At 43.8% G+C, this 23,377-nt stretch overlaps 1 protein-coding gene and 1 non-coding gene across 4 annotated transcripts in view; both read left to right on the top strand.

The window, feature by feature from the left end:
* The window catches only part of ABCA1 (ATP binding cassette subfamily A member 1), a 131,853-nt gene that overhangs the window by 96,544 nt on the left and 11,932 nt on the right, over positions 1-23,377 (top strand). For 2 of the 3 annotated variants that reach the window (XM_065946636.1, XM_065946637.1), the window contains 18 exons: positions 166-386; positions 1,856-1,934; positions 2,676-2,878; positions 3,969-4,017; positions 4,206-4,319; positions 5,402-5,550; positions 7,420-7,544; positions 8,769-8,867; positions 11,213-11,402; positions 12,260-12,354; positions 13,760-13,792; positions 14,963-15,068; positions 16,046-16,120; positions 16,596-16,765; positions 18,021-18,198; positions 20,171-20,286; positions 20,377-20,521; positions 22,136-22,259. In XM_065946636.1, coding sequence (XP_065802708.1) covers positions 166-386; positions 1,856-1,934; positions 2,676-2,878; positions 3,969-4,017; positions 4,206-4,319; positions 5,402-5,550; positions 7,420-7,544; positions 8,769-8,867; positions 11,213-11,402; positions 12,260-12,354; positions 13,760-13,792; positions 14,963-15,068; positions 16,046-16,120; positions 16,596-16,765; positions 18,021-18,198; positions 20,171-20,286; positions 20,377-20,521; positions 22,136-22,259 — 2,271 coding nt within the window. Of the gene's footprint in view, positions 1-165; positions 387-1,755; positions 1,829-1,855; positions 1,935-2,675; positions 2,879-3,968; positions 4,018-4,205; positions 4,320-5,401; positions 5,551-7,419; positions 7,545-8,768; positions 8,868-11,212; positions 11,403-12,259; positions 12,355-13,759; positions 13,793-14,962; positions 15,069-16,045; positions 16,121-16,595; positions 16,766-18,020; positions 18,199-20,170; positions 20,287-20,376; positions 20,522-22,135; positions 22,260-23,377 lie in introns of all 3 variants that reach the window. The other variant, XM_065946638.1, reaches the window with a different exon arrangement.
* TRNAG-UCC (transfer RNA glycine (anticodon UCC)) lies at positions 15,281-15,353 on the top strand. Its single transcript has one exon. It is a non-coding gene; the product is annotated as a tRNA-Gly (tRNA).

Genomic DNA, 23,377 nt, shown 5'->3' with positions numbered 1-23,377 from the left:
ATGCAGAAGCTGTTCTCACATTACCAGCCTGGGGGTCACAAGCACACAGCCTTGGGGTCTTCCTCCCAGGCGTCCCCCGGCTCTTATTTCTGTAGCTTCGGCCCCTGTGAGCAGTGAGGATGGCCAGCCTCACCTGTGCCATGTCCCTGTGTTTGTGCCTGGCAGGCCGCACCATCATCCTCTCCACGCACCACATGGATGAGGCGGACATCCTGGGGGACAGGATCGCCATCATTTCCCACGGGAAGCTCTGCTGCGTGGGCTCCTCCCTGTTCCTAAAGAACCAGCTGGGGACAGGCTACTACCTGACCCTGGTCAAGAAGGACGTGGAGTCTTCCCTCAGCTCATGCAGAAATAGCAGTAGCACTGTGTCATACCTGAAAAAGGTGAGTTGCCGTCTCAGTGCGTGCGGGGAATCAGGACTCTGGCTATGACTGGCTTGTCCATACCCGCCCCAGTCTGCCACCTTGAGGCCACCAGCTCCCTGCTCTGTGCCCTGTGGAGTCATGCTGTACCTCCTGCATGGAAAGCTACAGAGACTTCTGTTCCCATCGTGTTAGCTCTGCTGAATCCTGTTTCCTTTTTCTTATGGAGACACAGTGAGTGTAGGAGAAGGTCCTTAGAGGACTATAATGTTGTTGATGAAGAGAGGTTTGCCAAGAGTTAAGAGCCTTGCAGAATGCTGCAGAATGCCCTGCTGTATCTCCTCGTTACCTTTAAATCTTCTTGACCTAAACTTTTAAACTACAAAACAGCAAATATTTACTGAGCACTAATTTCATGCCAAACACTCAATCCAGCAGACTCTGGGCATAAAAGAAAATCATGATAATAGTTGTAGCATTGTTATCATTTGTAGGCCTTTTTTTTTTTTAGACATCATCTCAGAGTACAAAGCAACCCTGGGAAGGAGGTATTGTACTTATTATCCTAGATGACGGAAGTGAGGCTTGTAGGGATTTAGTTCATTCAAGGTCATCCAACAAGTGCATAACAGAGGAGGGACCAGAACTCAATAGCAAGGTACATCCTCCCCTGTACTGCAGTACATGTCTGAGATTTATTTGTGTATTCCAACAGTGGCACTCAAAACACTTAGCAATATATCCCATCCTTGACCTCCTGTCCACTTGTTTACTTTTCAACTAGTGTCTGGTGAGTCAAAGTATAGTCTGAGGCCAGTGGCACTGGGATCACTTGGGAACTTGTGAGAAATGCAGAAACATGGGCCCAAATCAGACTTGCTAAAGCAGAATCTGCATTTTAACAAGGTCCTATGGTGAAGAGACACAAATTAAAGTTTGAGAAGCTCCAAACAACACAACCAGGCGGGTAAATCCCATGCCCAAGACTGTTGACGAGAGCCTGGTTACAGCACTTATAGGTTTGTGGGGGTTTTTCTGGCCTTGCTACATGGCTTATGGCATCTAATCCCTTGACCAGGGATTGAACCCATGCCCCCTGCCATGGAAGCATGGAATCTTAACCACTGAACCATCAGGGAGGTCCCTACAGTATGCATTGGCAGGCCAGAGTTCTTTTGAGCTCTGCTTCCTGTGCACACAGCACACACATGTTAGATCAGACAGTGGCTTCAGAAGCCAAGACTGCCTGGCTTCATGCCTCTCAGGAGAAACTTTTTGCTCCAGTTCTCACACACAGGAGCCTCTCGGAAGCCCCGCCCCGGTGAAGGTGGTGGCGGCGGCTGTACCTTGCTCGGTCCCTGACCCTTCTCACCTCCTTCTTTGCCATCAGGAGGACAGTGTTTCTCAGAGCAGTTCTGATGCTGGCCTGGGCAGTGACCATGAAAGTGACACGCTGACCATCGGTAAGGACTCTGGGGTTTCTTATTCAGGTGGTGTCTGAGCTTCCCCCAGCTGGGCAGAGTGGAGGCACAGGAGGAGAGGTGCAGAGGCTGGTGGCGCTGACTCAAGGTTTGCTGCTGGGCTGGGCCTGGGTGGCTGCGGGAGCAGGTGCAGCTTGGTGGCGGAGTGGCCTAACGCTTGCTGGGGAGCCTGGGGCTTGGTCTGGGAGCCAGCAGGGCAGTGTCCTAGAGAGCTGAGATGATTGGGGTGGGGGGTGGTTCCCCACCCATTCAGCTGAGATGAATGGGTCTGGTTGGACACTGGACACCTCCCTCATGAGGGATGTCTAGGAGTCCAAAGTCCCCACTGATACATATGGAATGGAAGCCTTTACCATGGCCACATCTGCTCTGCCCTAACAACTGGCTCTTCCCAGGAAGGCCTCTCCTTCCATGAACTGTTTGATTAACCCTCTGTTGAGATAAATAGAGGAGCCTCCTTGAATAGATTAAGAGAAAGAGGAAGAACCTCTTAAGGCTCCTTTAGTCAAGTTTTCCATTGAAGAATCCTAGCTTTTTGGTAATAGACACTAGGCTTTCAACCTCAGAAAGTCATTCAGCCAGCCACCCCCACCTACCCACCATACACTGAGGGCCTATGCTGTGCCCGGCTTTGGTGATGCAAAGGTGAATAAGACCCAGTCCCCGCCCCCAGGGACCCTCGGGCCAGAGATGAACCTGTGGAATGACTTCAGTATCTGGGCCAGCTGTGGTGTGCAGGCAGTGGGCTTCCGAGGAGCAGGCAGAGGATGAAGGAAGGGGGCCCCTGAGCTGGCCAAGCCGTATCATATCTGTGCTGCGGTCCCTACAGATGTCTCCGCGATCTCCAACCTCATCAGGAAGCATGTGGCCGAGGCCCGGCTGGTGGAAGACATCGGGCATGAGCTGACCTATGTGCTGCCCTATGAGGCAGCCAGAGAGGGAGCCTTTGTGGAACTCTTCCACGAAATTGACGACCGGCTCTCAGACCTAGGCATCTCCAGTTACGGCATCTCAGAGACTACTCTGGAAGAAGTAAGTTCAGTGGCTGACTGTTAGAATTGAGCAGGGCCAACAATCCTGGGGCCAGACAGGCAGCCTGCATGTCTACTGGGGGAGTAGGATCATCATGGACCTAGGCACTGAGCCCTCAGGTTGTTGGCATCTGGGCAGTGTTGGTCCCGGTTAAGCCTTTAAGATTTTAGTGGGAGATGGTAGGGAAGAAATGAGGATTGCTCCTGGTGTGACCGAGTCATGACCACACCTAGGAAAAGTTTAACATTTATGGAAAACCCACTTATGCCTGGGGCTAACCTGGGTGTGTTTTGTTTTTGTTTTGTTGTTTTCAATCATTGTAACTCATTTAATCCTCATAACAGGATGAGAAAATTGACATGAAGGGTTGCTGAGCTAAGATTCAGATCAGGGGTTTTGAGCTTCAAAGCCCACACTCTATTACTGTGTAAGCAGTGCCTCTCTTTAGAGAAACCTCGAGGGTTGGAAGGGATATAAAAATTGTCTGTCCCAGTAGTTCCCAAGTTAGCCCGTGCCGCAGAATCTTCTGCGAATATTCTAAAAATGTCAACTCCAGGGTCTCTGAACCAGAATTCCTGGAGGTAAGACCTGAATGTCTGTGCTTTTATTGCATGCTTCCTGGGCAGCATCTGTAGATCAGAGTTTGGGAATCACCTGTCTAGTTCAGGTTGCCTTCTGATGTTGGAAACCCTGCCATCACATTTCTAGTGATAGGGAACGCCTCTTCTCCTGATCATCCTGTCTTGGATAGCCTATTTTGGTGCTGGCCTGCTCAAAGATTTTGGGCCAAAGACTTGAAGAAGCCACTTGGCTCATTCCCTGTAGGTTCAGAACAAATTCCTCCTTCTGCAGTGTCCTGATGTCATAGCTTTAATTTGAAAGTGACTTTCTGAATTGATAGCTTTCGCCACGGGGGAAATGTTCTCTGGTATAAATGGCTTCTCTCCCAAGTGACTCTGACAAAGTGTTATCAATAAATGAAGCTTTTACGTTATGTCTTTAGGGGCTTGCGTGTTCAGCCGTGTAATAATCATGACAGTTGCTCTCACAGTGTGGTGCTTATTATAATCCTCTCATTCTCATTTTTCAGATATTTCTCAAAGTGGCTGAAGAGAGTGGAGTGGATGCCGAGACCTCAGGTAACCCTCCAAAGGAACTGCATGCCCTCTGGGCTGTGCCACCTGTAGACTCTCTTAACTCACCAGGGTTTTGCCTTTCCCTTCAAATTGTTTTATGACGTTCTTACTTTTACTGTATAGACTTTTAAAGTTTCAGAGAATTTGTTTTATTACAAATAAAACGTGAGGTTCCTTTCTTTTGTCTCCAGATGGCACCTTACCAGCAAGACGAAACAGACGAGTCTTTGGGGACAAGCAGAGCTGTCTTCGCCCTTTTACTGAAGACGATGCTATGGATCCAAATGATTCCGACATAGATCCAGGTCCGTTTGGGCGAGATCTGTGTTTTGTTGCTTGAAAGTGAATTTCCCTCTTGTGTTTTCTGCTGTTATCTTTCAAGGCCCTCGAACCAGGATGATAGATGCCTACAGGGTCTAAAGAGAAGAGAGAGAATGAGAAAAGCCACTTTCCCTTTTCTGGTGCTGTGCATACGATCAGACCTGAAAGAGCCTGTCCTGCCCACTTCCTGCACTGCACTGAGACCTCACACTCGAGATACATATCAGAAGATAGCCCTTTATTCCTCTGAATCTATTTATTATCTTTTCTGTAGAGTCCCAGTTTTCTCATATTCATTAGGTGTTTAATTGTGGAATAAATGTTCTTTGACTGGGTGGATGATTTTGCAAGAGTGAGGTGAATTTGCTACTAGAGTTGATTATACCCTTCAACTTAGCTATTTTTGAAGACTTTATCCATGTGTGTTTGACTGGGATAGAGAAGGGGAGACAGGAAATCAAGCAAATTTTGGTGAGACATCCGGTCACTGCAGTTAGAAATCATCTGTATAAGATGAGGATTTCTAGAAAACTTTTCTGAACAGAAACCTTCCTGGCTGTCCTGTCCCTTTGCCATGTTGAATGTGCAACTCTCTGTTCTCTGAAACTTCATACATTGTTAGCACTTAGATCACCTGAATGTGTCCACCTCTTAGCTAGAGATATAATAGGCGGGAGACAAGTTGCTGTTATATGTTCTCAAAATATGTCAACCTACAGACATGGCCTATTTTATAGAATATTCTGTAAGAAATTGAGGATGACTCGATTCGTTTGAATGGCTTGATGTAACTATTATGTGTGAACACGTCTCTTCAGCTGTCTCAAGACACCTTCAATTTTCTGTGCTCATCAGACAAGAACCAAAGGCAGAGACTGCTACTGTGGTACATTTGGGGTCATACCTTTTCCATGGACGTGAATTTGTCATAAAAGCCTTTCATTCCTTTACTTCTGCCTCCAAACACAAGCCTCCAAGGTGGTGGCTAAAGATGCTGGAGGGAGGAGGCTGGGGATGTCAGAAATGCCTGATACAATCTCTGACCTTCAGTGATGGCTTTCTGCAGAATCCAGAGAAACAGACCTGCTCAGTGGGATGGACGGTAAAGGCTCCTACCAGGTGAAGGGCTGGAAGCTCACACAGCAGCAGTTTGTGGCCCTTTTGTGGAAGAGACTGCTGATTGCTAGACGGAGTCGGAAGGGATTCTTTGCTCAGGTGAGCAGTGTGTTCCTGGCCAAGGACTCAGACTTCCTTGGTGGGCTACAGGCTCCCGGCCAGGGAAAGCAGGGTAGCATAATTGTTAGAAGATGGACACTGGAGCCAGATTATCTGTATTTCAATCCCAGTTTGCTTCTTGCACTTATATATCTGTTGACAGATTCCTTCTCTGAGTCTCAATCTCCTTATCCATAAAATGGGGATGATAATAATAGTACCTATGATATGTTATGAGTACGTAGTTGGAATGGGTCTCAAATTAGAAATTTCTGTGTGTGTTAATTTTCTCTTAGAGGAGAGTGTAACAAGGGCAAAGTCTAGAAAAACTGGATGAGCAAATTAAACTTTGAAAACTTCAGAGATGATATGCCCAGATGCACTCAACATATGAACTTATTGGAGACTTGATTTTTCTCTAAGTTGATGTTTATTAACTGCAGACTGATAGAAAACATAACCAGGGGTCAGAAAAAAATGGTAAACAGAAAAGACTTGTTATTCTCTGTTTGCGTGCTAACTTGTTGGGTTGGGAGGATTAAATTATTCCAATCTACAAAATCAAGAAGTATAAAGAAGTTACAGAGATTCTTTCCCACAGGCTATGTGGGTGATGCAAAGAATATGAGTTTGGAGCATATAGATTTGTGTATGAATTCTGGTTCTGCTGCTTCTTGGCTGTGTGGCCTTGGGCAAGTTGCTGAGTCTTTCTGAAGCTCAATTACCTTGTTTTTTGATTGGTGATAATTATATTACTAGTTAGGGTTGTAGTGATAATTAAATGAGATAATGGTCATATAGTATTTTCCCATGGAATTAGTCATATAATGATTAATTTTCTCCATTGAAACCTGAGTACATTAGAACCAGGGGCATTATTTGAATCTTTTTTTTTTTAAAGGGTAAATCTCTCAGGAATAAATGGAAGGAGCTTAGAGTTTGCTTATAAAATATGTACAAGTTGTTTTCAGAAAAGGTACAAGTGTAAAGTTTAAGGTGGTTTGTTCATGTGCTAAGTCACTTCCATCGTGTCTGACTCTTTACGACCCATAGCCTGTAGCCTGCCAGTCTCCTCTGTCCGTGGGATTCTCCAGACAAGAATAGTAGAGTGGGTTGCCATGCCCTCCTCCAGAGGATCCTCCCGATTCAGGGATCAAACCCGCATCTCTTATGTCTCCTGCCTTGGCAGGCGGGTTCTTTACCACTAGCACCACTTGGGCAACCCCCTTAAGGTGGTTTAGTAAGGATTAATTGTGCTTTTTGAGGCCATCAGATAAAGAAATGGCAGCTGTTCCCATTCCATGAAGGCAGTGCTGTATAGTGATTTTCTCAGAGTATGGGAGCTGAATGGGTAACCTGGTCTGTCTGCAGATTGCAGACAAGAAGACCGAGGCCATAGGGGTTGTGACTTCAGATGGATACAGGAGAGAGACAGAAAGGAGAGACAGAACGAAGCTGCAGTTCTTCTGGCTTCTGGTCCATGCTTGGGCTCTCAGTTTTCCTCAGAGCTGAGCTGGGCTTATGGCCAGTGTGGTCTTCCTCAGGTTTTCAGGGAGAAGAGGGACCCAGTGTTCTGAGTCACCCTGACATGTGACTGCTGTTTGCTCTGTGAAGTCCTCAGCTCGGTGCCCCTGCCAGGTGGCCACAAACTCAGGCCTTGTCTTGCCAGTTTCCAGAAATTCACCCAAGGGAAGGGGTTTAGATTTCAGCCTCCACTGCTTCCAACCTTCCACGAATGTCTTGATGGAGCTAGGCCCTGCACACACCCCAGTGCTGGTTGGTCTGGGGCTACCTGGGCTGGAAATGGTCTTCTTTCTAACCTTTATCTTTCTCTGGCAATTCTTCTCCCTCCTTGCCCCCTGCTTATAGATTGTCCTGCCAGCTGTGTTTGTCTGCATCGCCCTGGTGTTCAGCTTGATTGTGCCACCCTTTGGCAAGTACCCCAGCCTGGAACTTCAGCCCTGGATGTACAATGAACAGTACACGTTTGTCAGGTATGCGTTTGCCTTCTGCACCTGGGGGGAGAGGAGGGCTCAGGCTGACCAGAGTGTTGTCTATGCTGAGGGCCAAGGGGAGGGGTACTCCGTTACACAAGGGCATGGATTTATCAGCTATGGCTACAGCCCTCACACAAGCTCATGATAGATGCGAGAACAGCAGTGAAGCAAACCTGAAGTAACAGGGCTTTGAACTCCTTTCCTCTCTATTCGCTGTTGTCAGGAACATACATGTCTTACATAAATAATCTGCCCTTGCAGAAGAATCTGCTTGAGCTATAATATACTTGGATTCTTACACTATGCCTTTATTTTGTGGTTGAACACAGGGTTTCCATACACTCAGACCCTCACACCTCCAAGTTCTTGTTTTCTGCATGGTGCAATTCACATATTTATTATTTAGTCTTTAGGTTACAGATAATAGCTCATGTTTTTTTTTTAGACAAAAATACCGCTATTCTGTAACAATCCAGTGCTTCAAACAAAAGAACAAAGGAATTTCTCCATCTTCTTATGCAGAAGTTTTCCTCTGTCCCACAGTATTTACAAACCTTTCTATGGAGAAGTGTGCCAGTGATGTCCAAGGGGAGCTTCAGGGAAGCTTTAAAGAAAAGAAAAAAGAAACATAAGCATGCAAATTAGTCTCCTTTTCTCTAATTCCATTCTTCCTTCCTATTTAGTGCAGATTTACCTCCTTCTTTTCTTTCCCAGCTGCAGACCTTGTGTTGCCCGGGGCTGTGGAGCCTGGGCTTGTTTTGTGTTTATAACTTCTGTCCATCATTATTTGTGCTTTCCAGTTGTCCATGCAAACCTTAAGCCCATAAAATCTGCCTTCCTTTCCCTAGAAAACCCCTCTTGTCTATGCCTAATGATTAATTGTGAAAGTACTTTTGAAATACTGATCTTTAATGAATTCATGAACTTCCCATTAAAATAGATATATATAAATGTCTGTGGGCACACATGTGTGCACACCTCCATATTTATCACTTATTTACACAAGTTCCACTTTGGAGTGCTGTACGTCATCTTGACACCAGATAAACAACCAGAGGCTGAGTTCCTTGTGGGTGGGTTCTGTGTTTCTATTTTAAGAGCTTGAAAGGATTTGGCACACAGGAAGTACTTAATAAAGTGTTTAATTTGAAAAAAAAAAAAAATTTAAACATTCAATGTTTAAATGAGTTGCTAAGCTGGCTGCCTCTCATGTATCTACAGTAACGATGCACCTGAGGATGTGAGCACCCAGGAGCTCTTAAATGCTCTCACCAGAACACCTGGCTTTGGGACCCGATGTATGGAAGGAAACCCGATCCCGTGAGTGCCACTTGAGCTGTGAGCCCCTCCACAGCTGGCTTCTTGTGCTTGTCACATGGTTTGATCTCTGCACTGCTTTCGTATGCCACCTGGTGATGACCATCATTTACCCTTTGAACCAGTTTTTATTTTAAAGGAGCTAATGTAGTGATTTAACCCTAACATCTAGGAACAAACATAACAGACCAGTAGACTCTTCTAGCATCCTGCCAGGAAAATGATTATAGACATTTGTTTTCTGCTTTAGACATTAATATTTAATTTAAATAGTACTTCATAATGATCCCTTTCCTCCAGCTCCTATACCTGACTGCAGAGATAGGCGCCCATTATGTATAATTCGTAGTTTTGCTAATCAGTTTCTTCCCTCTAAAAGCCTGAAAAGTTGACATCATTTTTATAAAAATGGACATTTTCTTCTTTCAGAGTTGCATATTTTTGTCATATTCTCCTTCAAAGTCCTTTTTTTAAAAAAGTAGGTAGCATATAAAATAAATTTAGTGAAATACTCATTTGACTGTCATTTTATATGGGGAGAAGGCATGTCCAGAGATCTTTCTGAATAAAGACAGTGAAGAGTGGTGAGGACCTTCTGAGAGCTCAGTGAAGGTAGAAGCGGGTTCAGGTTTCCAGGCTTGGGTAGAATTTGCACTTGAGGTTGTTAACCACGGATTCAAGGATTATGGAGAGTGTGGGAAAGTTTAGGAAGACTGGAGAAGGGCAAACTTGAATTCCAGGTTTTAAAGGGAAGATAGTGAGCCTGCAGATGACAGACCAGTGAGCATACTACCTGGGTGTGCAAGTTTTAATGTGGGCTCGTTAAACATGTAGCTGTTATATACTTGTTGGGTCTAATGAACTCTGGATACTTACTGAACATTTGCTAGTATTTAGTACTTAATATGGAGAAGGCAGTGGCAACCCACTCCAGTACTCTTGTCTGGAAAATCCCATGGATGGAGGAGCCTCGTAGGCTGCAGTCCATCGGGTCACTAACAGTCAGACACTACTGAGCGAGTTCACTTTCACTTTTCACTTTGATGCATTGGAGAAGGAGATGGCAACCCACTCCAGTGTTCTTGCCTGGAGAATCCCGGGGACCAGGGATTCTGTCTATGGGGTCGCACAGGGTCAGACATGACTGAAACGACTTAGCAGCAGCAGCAGTATTTAATAAATGTAAATCCTGACAGTTAACATCGGTTCCTAAAGAACAAGATGATCAAGGTGGAGAAGGACAAATTTCTTAAGATTTGTGATGAGATTCCACTTGGAACCAGAGAGCAATCCACAAAACTGTTCGTTTGATGTAAGAAACATCTAAACCCTGTGGCTTGGCTTCAAATCGTAGGGTTTTAAAAGTGTAAGGGATATTAGAAATGCCTACTTGAAATGTGACCTATTGAAATAAGTCATTTTACAGTTTTGTGGAGAAAATAGGCTCCAAGAGGGCAAGTGACTTGGTGGTCTCACAGTAATTCAGAACTCAGACATAAATGCCTGACTCGTCACCTGGGATGCTTGCAAACAACCTAGCTCTGTGAGCCAACCACTCTCACCTTGGCTCACTCCCCCAAATTCTTTACTTGTTTTAAAACATGTAAAAGTGAATCTTGACATTCTTCCCCAGATTTTCAGCATAAAATGTAGACTTTTCCCGAGGCGTATGTCTTCTGACTCCTGCCTCCCTCTTCTCATCTCCCGTCACTCGTCCTCATAGCTCATCACATTCCAGCCCCGCTGCCTTCCTGTTGTTCCTTATTCATAGAACACTGGGGACCTTTTCAGCTGCACTCTGTTGCTTCTGCTTGTAATGTTCTTCCCCCCAATCCCTGCCTGGCTTGCTCTCTGTCATCATTTAGGTTTCGGCTGAAATATATGACCTCTTCAGGTGGTCCTTTCTCACCACACATTCTCCCTTTATTTTGCTTGCATTTTGGCCATCAAAGATTATATTATTTGTTAATTAATCTTTCCTGGGAACATAAACTTCATGATGGCAGAGGCTTTGTCTTTTCACCCCAGATTCTCAAATATGCAGGACAGTGTCTGGCACATAGTAGATGCTCAGTGAGTGTTTGTTGAGTGAACCCGTGGTTGAGTGATTGCATGCTGGTGATTGGGTTGACTTGAGTTCAGTATATGAGCACTTAGGCCTTCTTTGTGTTCCATGGTATTTAACTGTAAAATGAGTCTGTAGCTGACAAGTCTGTGGGATGGATCAGTAACCAAGTGGTGAGGGGATATATGTGTATTTGCAGTTGTTATTGATTGGTCTTATGCTCCGAGGTGACAGGAGAGGCCAGACCCTCTTGGGTGATCCTATCCCTGGTGACCCTTTTCAGAGAAAGGCCCTGCTTGGTGGGAGAGGAGAAGTGGACCACCGCCCCAGTCCCCCAGACCATCACGGACCTCTTCCAAAATGGAAACTGGACGATGGAGAACCCCTCGCCCACCTGCCAGTGTAGCAGCGACAAAATCAAGAAGATGCTGCCTGTGTGCCCCCTGGGGGCAGGGGGGCTGCCTCCTCCTCAAGTGAGTCCTTTCAGGGTGTGACTGAGTGAGCGAGGTGTAGGGTGGACTGGGAAGACTGAATGGATGACATATTTTGAAGTCGGCCTAGGTCCTTCCTTGTTTGAGATACAGCCAGAAACAACACTCTGGATCAGTGGTCTGTGGAAGTCAGACTGCAGCCTCTTCTGCAGGGGTGGTCCCAGGACAGACTGACAGACGCAGCTGCATCTCCACCTCTGCCATAGAGGAGCTGGTGACCTTGGATGGGTCACTCTGAGTCCCTGGGCCTGTTTCCTTACTGCTGAATTAGGGAGGCTGGCCTGTAAAACTTCTGTGAGGGTTATAACTCTTGACAATCCTTCGAGGCTGTGAGTGAGAGAAGCAATTCTGAGTCATTTTTTCCTGAGAATTTCAGGAAGAGGCTTGCTTGTGATGCCTCTCTGCTGCCTTATCATCATCCAGGTTGCAGGACGAGGACAAGGAATTTTAAGTAGTGTTGAAAAAGTCGTCCTTAGTGGTTACTGCTCCTTAAAATAGCACTTCATCTCTTCATCAGTGTAACTCCAAGGAAGAAAATTCACTAGGCATAGTCAATGGTGCTGCTCCCTAGAAACCTTTTGTAACCGTGAAGAATGATACTTCATGGTCTATTGCTTAGCTGCTCAGAGTAATTTGCTGGGAATCACCTTGACTTGGCATAAAGGGCAGAATGGACCAGGCTCTGGTGATCGGCTGATGACAGTGTCCAGGCCCTGTGGGCGGGGTCTGCTCACACACTGGTACATGTTTGAGGAACATGTGTCATTTTTGTGCTTGATTTGATTTCTGTTCCCATTCTGGCCCATAAAGACACATGTGCTTGGTTTTTCTGATGACAGAGAAAACAGAATACTGCCGACATCCTTCAGAACCTCACAGGAAGAAACATTTCGGATTATCTGGTGAAGACATACGTGCAGATCATAGCCAAAAGGTCATCATTTACAATCCTTGGCCCCTGCTTAGTCGTTACTGATTAGAGGAATTAAAGTCCTAAAAAACAGGAGATTGAGTAGTGGTGGGAAACATCACAGTTTGGCTTGATGTTGTCCTTTTGAAGTTTAGGATATTCTTTCAGATTAGAAAAGGTAATGGGAAGTATTTTGAATATTCAGGTTGAAGACTGAGGTTGCCTGGTTCCATAATGAAAATAAATCTGGATTTAAATTCTGATTCTGCCACTTATTAGCCGTTTGACCATGGCAACCAGTTATCCTTTTAAAGCCTTAAGCTGTATATACATGATAATAATGTTGCTCCTGGTAGTTTGTTGTAAGGATTAAATGAAACGATACACGTAAAGTACCTCTCATGGATGGAATGAGTGATAAATACGTGGCATTATCAAGAGAGCCCTGAGTTCTCAGAACTTCTCTGTGGAGCCTTAGAAGAGCCGTGTAGCTTCCTGGGGCATCACTGCATCGTCCTGAATGCATTAGCTCCCCCATTATTTGCAGCTTTGCGTTCCTCAGTTTCAGTTACCCATCATCAACTGTGGTCAGAAAATACTAAATGGAAAGTTCCAGTAACAAACAATTCATAAGTTTTAAATGGCATGCTTCTCTGAGTGGTGTGATGGGAATCATTCCACTGTGTCCCTCCTGGGATGGGAATTGTCCCACTGTCCAGTATAGCCACACTTCCCTGGCCCTTTTGGTGATCAGATGGACTGTCAGTATTACAGAACTTATGTCCAAGTAACATTTTATTTTATGTGATAGTGGTCCTATTGACCTTCAAAGAAAATGACAGGTGATAGGAAAAAATAGTATATGTAGGGGTTGGTATTATCTGTAGTTTTAGGCATCCACTGGGGGGTGTTGGAGTGTGTCCCCCTCCAATTAAGGAGGGGATTGCTGTACTTAGCTGATGCCCAGAATATGCTTGCTTTAGCTTCCTTCCCATCAGCTTGGTTATATTTGGTCCCCTAAGTTGGAGTTCCAATGACTTTTAATGACAAGGGCATGCTTGAATGACAGTTACTGTTGGTTTCCAAGAAAGAAGCTTAACCTCACCATATGTTAGCCATAATTGAACTATTATTTTTGAATTTAAAAAGTTTGTAGTTTGATCACATCTTTGTTGGTTTTTTAATTGTTTTAATACAAGGCGTGACCTTCCTAAAAATAATAAGGTTTTGATATGGGGAGAAGAAAAGACATGCTTATTAGGGCTTCTTTCCATTGGCAAAACCCTACAACACCAGCCTGATTGTAGAGTTATTTCTGTCCCTTTGTTGTATCCCTAGGTAGATATTTCTAACTTTTATATGATTAGGAAAAGGATCAATGTTTCTTTGGACTGATTTCTGGTTTCTTTGTCTTTGGTCCTTACTATAGCTTAAAGAACAAGATCTGGGTGAATGAGTTTAGGTAAGTTGACTCCTCTGTGCTTTTCTTTTTGTTTTCCTTGACTCCTGAAGCTCAGGAGGATGATTTTGATGCAGTTTTCTTGGACCCTGGGAAGTTGTTGGTTTAGGGATGGTTTTGCCTTTAGCTCAGTGCCCAACTGCCACTTTAGAGCCTTTGGAATTTTTGCATATTGATGTCTTGAGGAGATTTAGAAGTTCCTTATGGGTCTCTAGGGACTTGACAGGAAGCACGATGTGAGGGAAAAACCTATACTAATTAAAATGATCAAATCAGATTCCTAGGAGTCCTAGGGGCTCAAGAACAATTTTTCAGGTCTTTGTAATAACCAAGAAGGTCTTATATGAAACAGGAGGCTTCAAAACCATTTATGTTCATTGCATTTCAACTCATTTATCTTTCGGAGTTTTTTTAAATAACAATGTTTCTGTTAGGAAATAAGACCAGGGTTCCATCAGGAGAGTAAGAATCCTTTTCTTCTCTGCTGCAGTCAGGCTGTCTCCTCTCCACCCTCCACCACCACCCCTGCCTGTATCCCTCTGAGTTTTGAAGAAGCAGATGGGACTGGGGAAAAAAAACGAAGGAAGCATCCTTGAAGCCCATTATTACTCATGAGAAATGAGATGCCTTACATGGCTGCCTCAGAACTTTGTTTTTTGACCCTATCTCCCACCTTTCTTCTTTGCCTTTTTTCCCAAGAGCCAGGACCTACTGACTAACTGAATAGAGTGCATGCAGAACCTTCTCTGGTTCTCCTGCTCTGAAAGGGCCACAACCCATCTATAAGTCCTCCCTGGCCTCTCTGGCCAATGTCTTCCCTGCTCATCCTGACTCCCCATCTACTTGCCTTGAGACCCATGTTCAGGGCTGAGCCACCAAGGGTGGGAGGAGCATCTGTGAGATGAATGAGCATTCTTTCCTCAACATCTCAGATGTCTCGTTCTGTGTATAATCAGACCCAGGTCCCTCTCACTTGGGCAGAAGCTATAAGAGTTAAGAGACTGCCAGAATCCATTAGAGGAGACCAAGGTGAAACTTTCTCTGAGTCCTATTTTGGTCCTACTTTGAACATACAGTTCCTCTAATTGAACATTACATCCTCAGGCAGTGTCTGCTGCTGAGTGACAATAGGCCCCGCACTGCCTGTGTTTTAATGTCAGGCTATTCTTTTAGGTACGGTGGATTTTCCCTGGGTGCCAGTAATTCTCAGTCACTTCCTCCGAGTGAAGAAGTTAATGATGCCATCAAGCAAATGAAGAAACACTTGAAGGTGGTCAAGGTACAGTACCCATCCCAAGACATGTCAGACAGAAAATGAATTGCTGGTACATGGGAGTAGTTGACAGATCTGATTACCTGGTAGCTTATTGTTTAAGATTTTCAAGTACAAAGCCATCACTGAGCGCTTAGAGCTCATGGGCCAGCCAAGACTGAGTCACTCAGCATGTACTTACTATTTGAAAGTGCAGGTCAAAAACAAGGTCAGGGACTTCCCTGGTGGTCCAGTGGTTAAGACTCTGCGCTTCCAATGCAGGGTGCCTGGGTTCAATCCCTGGTCAGGGAAGTCAGACCCAATGCAGCCAAAACAAACAAAAACGCTTGAGAAAGAAAGCAAGTTCAGAGATTTTAGGTCTCTCAGAATAACTTAAGTATAGCCAGTGAACAGAGAAACTGGGCATCAAACCTACTTTTCTAAAACAATCATTGGTTAAACATGAAATGAATCACTTTCTTTAAACTGGCAGCTAGCTTTAGGACCTGATAAACATTCACTTTCTTTACCTGTATCCCAAGTTTCCCACTTCTAAGTTGGAATTGGGGTTCAGATGATATGAATTCCAGTGTCACAGACACCAGGGATTGTCCTAGAATCTCTCCCTTGAGCCACAGACCCCATATCTGATGAATCTGCATGTTAATTGTAGCGGGGGCCTTCGGATGATGTCAAGGGAACACGGTGAAGAGCCCTTGCTACCAGTTACAGGCTGACGTCTGCCTCTTGGGACTTTGAATCACAGGGTTTCTCCCTGGATCCTTTAAGACCTGTGACTTGTGGCAACAACAGTGCTTTAGATTTCCCGTCACTTTCTTTTCAGGAGCCAGTTATTATTTAGAGGGTTCACGTTACGTTTCAGTGAATGAGGCAGTAGCTGTGTTTCCCTTCACAAGGTTGTCCCACTGTCCACAGACTCCAGGCTTCCTGTTGCTCCTCCCCTGTGAACCATCCCAGCTGAGGTAGCTTTTTGTTGTTCACAGGACAGTTCTGCAGACCGATTTCTCAGCAGCTTGGGAAGGTTCATGACAGGACTGGACACGAAAAATAATGTCAAGGTAAAGCCCTTTGTTCCAGTGGCTTTTTGATGAACAATAATTCCTGTGTTGCCCCGGAGTCTCAGCTTGTGATAATGTTGATTCATGACAGAAAAGTCTAGTAACTTTATCGGTGAGGCTGTAAAAAGAACTTGCTTTGCCACCAATCACACCAGGGGAACCATTATGAACATGACTGAGTTACTTAACCTGTTTAAGCCTCAGTTTTCTAATCTATAAAATGGAGGCAATAACCATGTCTACCTCAAAGCTTTGGTGAAGATTAAATACGTTAAAGATAGCACATTGCCTGACCTCACAGACAGTGCTGGGCATATCCTGGCCCCTGATACCTCTTTACCATGTTCTCTGATCAGGTTTTGTCTTCAGGTGTGACTGGAATTTCTGGAGTTTATGTGCATGTTTTGTGTGTGTGCACCTACCTTCAGGAACAGGGTTAGGAGCAGTACTTTGCACCTGGTATGTTTTATTTCAGGTGTGGTTCAACAACAAGGGCTGGCACGCCATCAGCTCTTTCTTGAATGTCATCAACAATGCCATTCTCCGGGCCAATCTGCAGAAGGGAGCAAACCCCAGCCAGTATGGGATTACTGCTTTCAATCACCCTCTGAACCTCACCAAGCAGCAGCTCTCAGAAGTGGCTCTGTAAGTGTCACTGTGTCTGATTTGGGAGAGGGGAGGGGGTTGGGGGAATTGTGGTGCAGGGGAACGAAGTATGAAGCTGGTTGTAGAATAACAGCTGGGGACGTAGGTACGTTATGTATGTCTGAGTTGGTCCAGGCTCTGGACAAAAAGTAATCAATTTATGAATTTGCTGGGCAGAGATTAAACTACACAAGATAGATGCCTCTGATATGTTAAAGCCATTATTACATTTAGTGAATTCATTTAAAGTAAGTTAAATTGTTAATATGATTCTAAAATATTTTAACTCACTCTTAACACAATATTTAATTAAAAAATCAATTTCATTTGTTTTGAAACAACTATTTTTAAACTTAGTGAAACACACTTTTATCAGCTTGTGTGTTTATTAATTCCTGGAGAAGGAGAGAGAGACACTCTGTGTGTGTGTGTGTATGTGTGTGTATGTGTGTATGGAGTTAAAGCCAGTATGATCTAGTTCAGGGTGTATAGCCTTTGAAATCTTAGAGATCTGGGTTTAAATCTGGTTTTTTAAACTTTCTAGATATATGGTACTAAGTGAGGCATTTCATGTAAATGGACAAGTCTGGCCTTCAGCACAAGGTTGATAGTCAATATATGTTAGGTTCTTTTCTTGCTTATGGAGTATGGCACAGTTGTAGTTTCTGCTTCACTTGTATGGAATATCAATGTGTGTCACTAGGATATTTATACCAAGCTTATATGAAATTTATATAAAGAAATAATTTATATCATATCCTATTTAATGGGCTTATAAGACTGTTTTTCTTATAATACGGATCTGATGGAATTTTTGTGTTAGATTGATATGCCATGCTCTTTTGTTGTCAAACTCATTTACAGCCAGAAATTGCTGTTTGAATAGTTTCACACTAATATTTCTGCTTTATTTAGTTTTGAAGCTACACTACTCCCTTATGTGTGAAAATTTATAGCTTGTTGCTCATAAAAGGTCAAGAATAGTAGAACAAAGTGAATGCTATTAGGCCACTCTTAGACTTCCTTTAATAGTTTCATTTTGGCTGTGGACTCTTTTTGACCTCAGTAGAAGCAGTTTTACATGTGAATTATCAAGATTTTTTTTTTTTTTTGCTTGAAAATAATCATCTTTAACTCTGAATAAAATATATGTGGTGAACAGATCTTTTTCCCTGGGGTATGCTTCAGATATTCGTGTGTGTGTGTGTGTGTGTGTGTCCTCTGATTGTGCCCTCAACTGCACTATCTTTTTCAGGATGACCACATCAGTGGACGTCCTTGTGTCTATCTGTGTCATCTTTGCGATGTCCTTCGTCCCGGCCAGCTTTGTCGTGTTCCTGATCCAGGAGCGCGTCAGCAAAGCAAAGCACCTGCAGTTCATCAGTGGAGTGAAGCCTGTCATCTACTGGCTCTCCAATTTTGTCTGGGACATGGTAAGAACACCCGTCTGCTGCTGCTTCAAAAACCTCCATCAGGGCTCTAGATTGGATGGATGAAAGGGCTTCTGGCCTTCACCAGGAAATGTTCTAGCTAATCAAAGATGAATGAAAGAGGATAAGGGAGGTACAATTGTACACTTTCACGTCACCAAACATGATCTTCAGCACTCAGCTAATCTTATACCAGAGAAAATCTGTCCAAAGGGACTGCAGCACCACCACCTCATTCCTAAGTGACAACCTTTTAAAAAAAACTGAGGTGGAACACTCTCAGTCAGAACTCTAAGTCAGTGCCTCGAACTTGCCTGATAGATTTTTAACCTCCAAAGTCAGGATATTCTTTGTCTTACTAGGAACTCAATCTATCATTTGAAAACGTCTTACGTTTTACTGGAAGCTTATCCATCCATTGCAAATCTGTTTTCATGTCAGCTGTAATATAATGCTTCTGTTTGAACCAATATGGAGGATGTCAAAGAATTCTGAAGTTCAAATTATTTTTATAAAGCAGAGTTGAAATATATCTCCCTATGAGTTCCATTAATTGTAGGCCACACAGAGAATTTAATTCTTCTCCCATTGGATATACCCTCAAATATTTGAAGACACCTATCATTTAACTTAAATCTTCCTCCGATAAGATGATATACGAGAACACACTTTGTAATCTCTAAAGCACGGTAGAAATGTGAGTGATGATGATGATGTCTGTGTGGGTTATAGCAAGCCTCTCAGACTTGTCACTGTTCTGACCTGATTGCCTCTCTGTGGCCCATACTCCATACTGTTAATGTGCTGTTTGTAGAGCAAAGCCGACAGGTCTAGAGGCAATTGATCTTTATCCCATACTCCTCTTCCTCAGCCCAAGGGTACTGCGTTTTGGAAGTAGCGTGGTCTTATTGGCAACTTGTAGAGAACTGAAACCTCTGCTTCATAGGTATTGTTAAATGGGATCTCTTTCACTGTTTACTAATGCAGTTGACTTTTTTTCAACCTTTTTATATAGATTTATTTATAAACATAAATGTTGTTTAAAGCACATATAAAACTTTATCCCTGTTAAACTGAATTTTACGGGATGTCCATTTGTTTTGTTTTCTTGTCTTAATCCAATAATTGCTTTATTGAGTAAGCACATACAGACTGCTCACTTTGTATCTAACTCGGCCAGACATCATAGATTCAGAGATGAAAGATCAAGTCCATGACTTAGGAACACTGTTATCTTCTTGTATATTATCCATCTCTCCCTGTTCTAGGACCTCTGAAATTTGCTATAAGTGCGTCTTCATCTAAGTTGTTGAAAAACACAGCTGAGTAGGATGGGGCTGAGGCACAGAGCCCTGCAGTCTGAAGCTACAAATTCTTCTAACAGCTGGCAAGCCCACTGCCACCTCCCTGCCTGTGCTCCGCTCTGCCAGCTGTGAATTCCCGTAATTGTCTTGTGGTCAGGTCTTTATTTCTGCATTTTAATGCTTGAGACACTGTCAAGACAGACTTTAAAATTAGTCTTGGTGTGATGAAACTGTCCCGACATTGATGTTATAAGTGCTTACCTCATAAATAGATTACAAGAGAGCTTGAACTTGGGCAGACCGTAATATAGCATTAATGATGAAACAGACACAATCATCTTCGGGAAGAGTAATGGCAGCTTACTTGCTGCCTGTGAAATTGAAATTACTCTGACTGGGAATCCATCCTTCAGTAAGTTTACTGAGCGTGACACCTTGGCTTATCTGTTGGAAAGACAGAAAGGACATGCAGTTTATAAAATCAGCCGGGGGTAAAAGGCTTGTCAAAATGTACTGTCCAGTGTTTTGATTAATAGTTTTTGTGGCTTCATTAATTCAGAGTTATTCTTCAATATGTTTATCTGCCCTTTTTTGTCCAGTGATGGTGAAGACCTGAGATGTGTTGTGTCTTTGACTTGGGGGTGACCTTGGTTTCCTTGTTTCACTTTCAGTGCAACTACGTGGTCCCTGCCACGCTGGTGATTATCATCTTCATCTGCTTCCAGCAGAAGTCCTATGTGTCCTCTACCAACCTGCCTGTGCTCGCTCTTCTGCTTCTGCTGTATGGGTAAGGCACCTCTGGATGGGGCGTATGGAATCCAATGTCTGAAAGAAAGCGGAGGACACCCAGTGGACATATGTCTTTGTGCCTCAACAGGTGGTCCATCACGCCTCTCATGTACCCAGCCTCCTTCGTGTTCAAGATCCCCAGCACAGCCTACGTGGTCCTCACCAGCGTGAACCTCTTCATCGGCATCAATGGCAGTGTGGCCACGTTTGTGCTGGAGCTCTTCACCAACAATGTGAGTTCTGTGGAAGGAGATGCTGGGATGACCATTTCTGGAGCCAGAGGATAGTGCTTATCATGATTGTATTCTACTTGGCCTATGGTGTTGACCACCTGGACCAGTCTGGACTTCTGCAGTCTGTCTTTCCTGGGTTTGCATAGCATCTCTTGCTTCTCCTTTTCCTTATATGTCTCTGATCAGATCTTTCTGTTTCTTTTGACAAGTTCTTTTATACTCCTTTCTGTTTAAATGTTGCCTTCTCCAATATTCGGTCCTCCGCCATCTTGTTTTCCACTGTAGGTACTGTCTCTGGGTGATGCCATTCATTCTGGAAGCTTCTACCACGGCCTCTCCATGTCTCACATTGTTCTCTCTCAGATCTGTGCCTTAAGCCCTGACTCTTCCATTGAACTCTCGCCCCACAGCCTCACTTGCCCAGTGGGTGGCTCCGTTTAGATTAACAGAAAGATACCCTAGACTGGTCACATCTCAGTCATCTTCCCCTCAGAACCCAGTATTTCTCTTGCCATTCCGTCACGCTGGATGGCATTACCATCCCCCCCCCACAGTCACCCCAGCTGGCAGTATTAGAGTTATTTATATGCTTTGCTTTTGCTTATGTCTCCCACATTCGGTTGGTGACCTTGCCGGTTCCTTCAACTACAGATCTCTCAAACAAGGTTTCCTGTCCACTCCTGTTGTCATTGCTTTTGTCCAGACACCTTAGCTTAACCACAAGGCCTTTCAGAGGCGTATCATCCTTCCTGGATAGTCCCCACCATGCCGTTCCCCAACATGGTAGGCTTCGACTGAATGATTCCTTAAACCCTCCGTAGTCCCATCGGCCTGCCTCAGGCTCCCCAGCCCAGCCCACATGGTCCTCACCAGTGTGAACCTCTTCATAAGCGTCAGTGGCAGCGTGGCCACTCTCTTATTGGAGCTCTTCACCAATATTGTGAGCTACCGTCCAGTTCTGTGATTCCTCTGTCAAAACTAAGCTTGAACATGAAGTTTTGTTTACCTGCTGTATAGGAGGTACTCTCTCCCTCTCTTCTCTGTGCTTCCAAAGCTCACATAGTTCATGCCTCCAGGACAACACATCCAATTATGCAGTAATTTCCTGTTTCCATATTTCTTTTCCTCAGAGTAGAGACTGTTTCTTATTCATCTTTATCTCTCCTATACCCTAGCCCAGTGCATCCAGCACTTAGCATCTTACTTAGTTGTTAGGTATTTGGCCACTGCTAGATTGATGTATTTGAGAAGAATTATTTAAATTCCAACAAAATCCTGAAACTGAAATATATTGACCCAGACATGAGCAACTTGCTTTTAAAATGCTAAGCAAATGTTTTGTGTTGGATTTGCTTTTGATTAAAGGCAATCATATTTCTAAACTTTGCTTATTTTCCTCCCATACTAGTAGCATTATTCCAAATTTTCCAAAGAGCAAAAATTTTGCTACATTATGTATCATTAGCTATGGCTGCTACTATTTATTGGTATCTGACTCAAAGATTCAGTTTGATCTCAAGGAGTCAAACTTTTTCTTCACTCTCATATTTTAGACTTTGGTAAATTTTTAGCCTGAATCACAAAAGACATACAGTCTCTCTCTTATTTTTTTAGAAGCTGAATAACATCAATGATATCCTGAAGTCAGTGTTCTTGATCTTCCCACATTTTTGCCTGGGACGGGGGCTCATTGACATGGTGAAAAACCAGGCGATGGCTGATGCCTTGGAAAGGTTTGGTGAGTGACAGCAGTGGCTACAGGATGTTTTAACAGAGATGGGAGTTTGCATGGGTCTTGATACTTTGGCCTTTATTTTGGTAAAAGGCTGGTGACTGGGCCTAGGACTTCCCTCCACTGATAGGGCTCATGTCAGCACAGTTCGTTGTGGCTTGGGTCTTGTCTTCACTTGTGTGAAAGGTGAGAACATGGTTTTGGAGGTAGGGAAAATACTGGTTTTAGCTTGGACCCAGTGCCTGGTACCACTGGTGGGGGTTGTCAAAGTCATTGGAAAAATCAAACTGCAGCTTTGAGAATTAGATACAGGCTGGAGAATCGAAAGGCAAGATGCAAACTTTGGCTCTATTAGGAAAATCGTGGACCTGCAGATGGGGTCATATACTACCTTTTATACTGTCTATAAAAAGGTAATTTACTGCAGCTCTTTCTACCTTTAGAGTCTTTAAAAATATCTCTCCTGTGCCCACACTACTATTCTTTATCGACTTGCTCATATAGTTAGATGGGCCATGTTATTTAATGGGCATAGAAGAGGAACTATTTTTTTAAGCTTGGAGGTACAAAAGAGATATATAAGGAATTTAAGGAATATTTATATAAAATGAAGTGAATTGAGTTACTAGATTAATTGTGCTGTGCTTAGTCGCTCAGTCCTGTCTGACTCTTTGCGACCCCGTGGACAGTAGCCCACCAGGCTCTTCTGTCCATGGCAATTCTCTAGACAAGAATACTGGAGTAGGTTGCCATGTCCTCCTCCAGGGGATCTTCCCAACCCAGGGGCAAATCCAGGTCTTCTGCATTGCAGGCAATTCTTTACTGTCTGAGCCGCCAGGGAAAACCCCTAGATTACATTATATGCTACTGAAAGGAGCATCTTTTAATGTGCTTTCTAATCTTTCTTAGTGAAGCTAATTGTTAAAATACTGACCCTAAAAATTACCCTGGATTGTTTGCCTTTTCACAAAGAATTTTTGGCATGTCTCATTCAAAAGGAAGCATTAGATTTCTTAGATGAAGTTATAGATCTAATACATGTTGACTCTGAAATTCTGATTGATACTGCATTGCACTACGCTTCCCTAAAACCTTACCCTAAGTCAGACTTGGAAACTGGTGAC

This window comes from Muntiacus reevesi, chromosome 10 (genome assembly GCF_963930625.1).
Source record: "Muntiacus reevesi chromosome 10, mMunRee1.1, whole genome shotgun sequence".
NCBI classification, from domain to species: Eukaryota; Metazoa; Chordata; class Mammalia; order Artiodactyla; family Cervidae; genus Muntiacus; species Muntiacus reevesi.
This window is presented reverse-complemented; position numbering and strand designations above follow the sequence as displayed.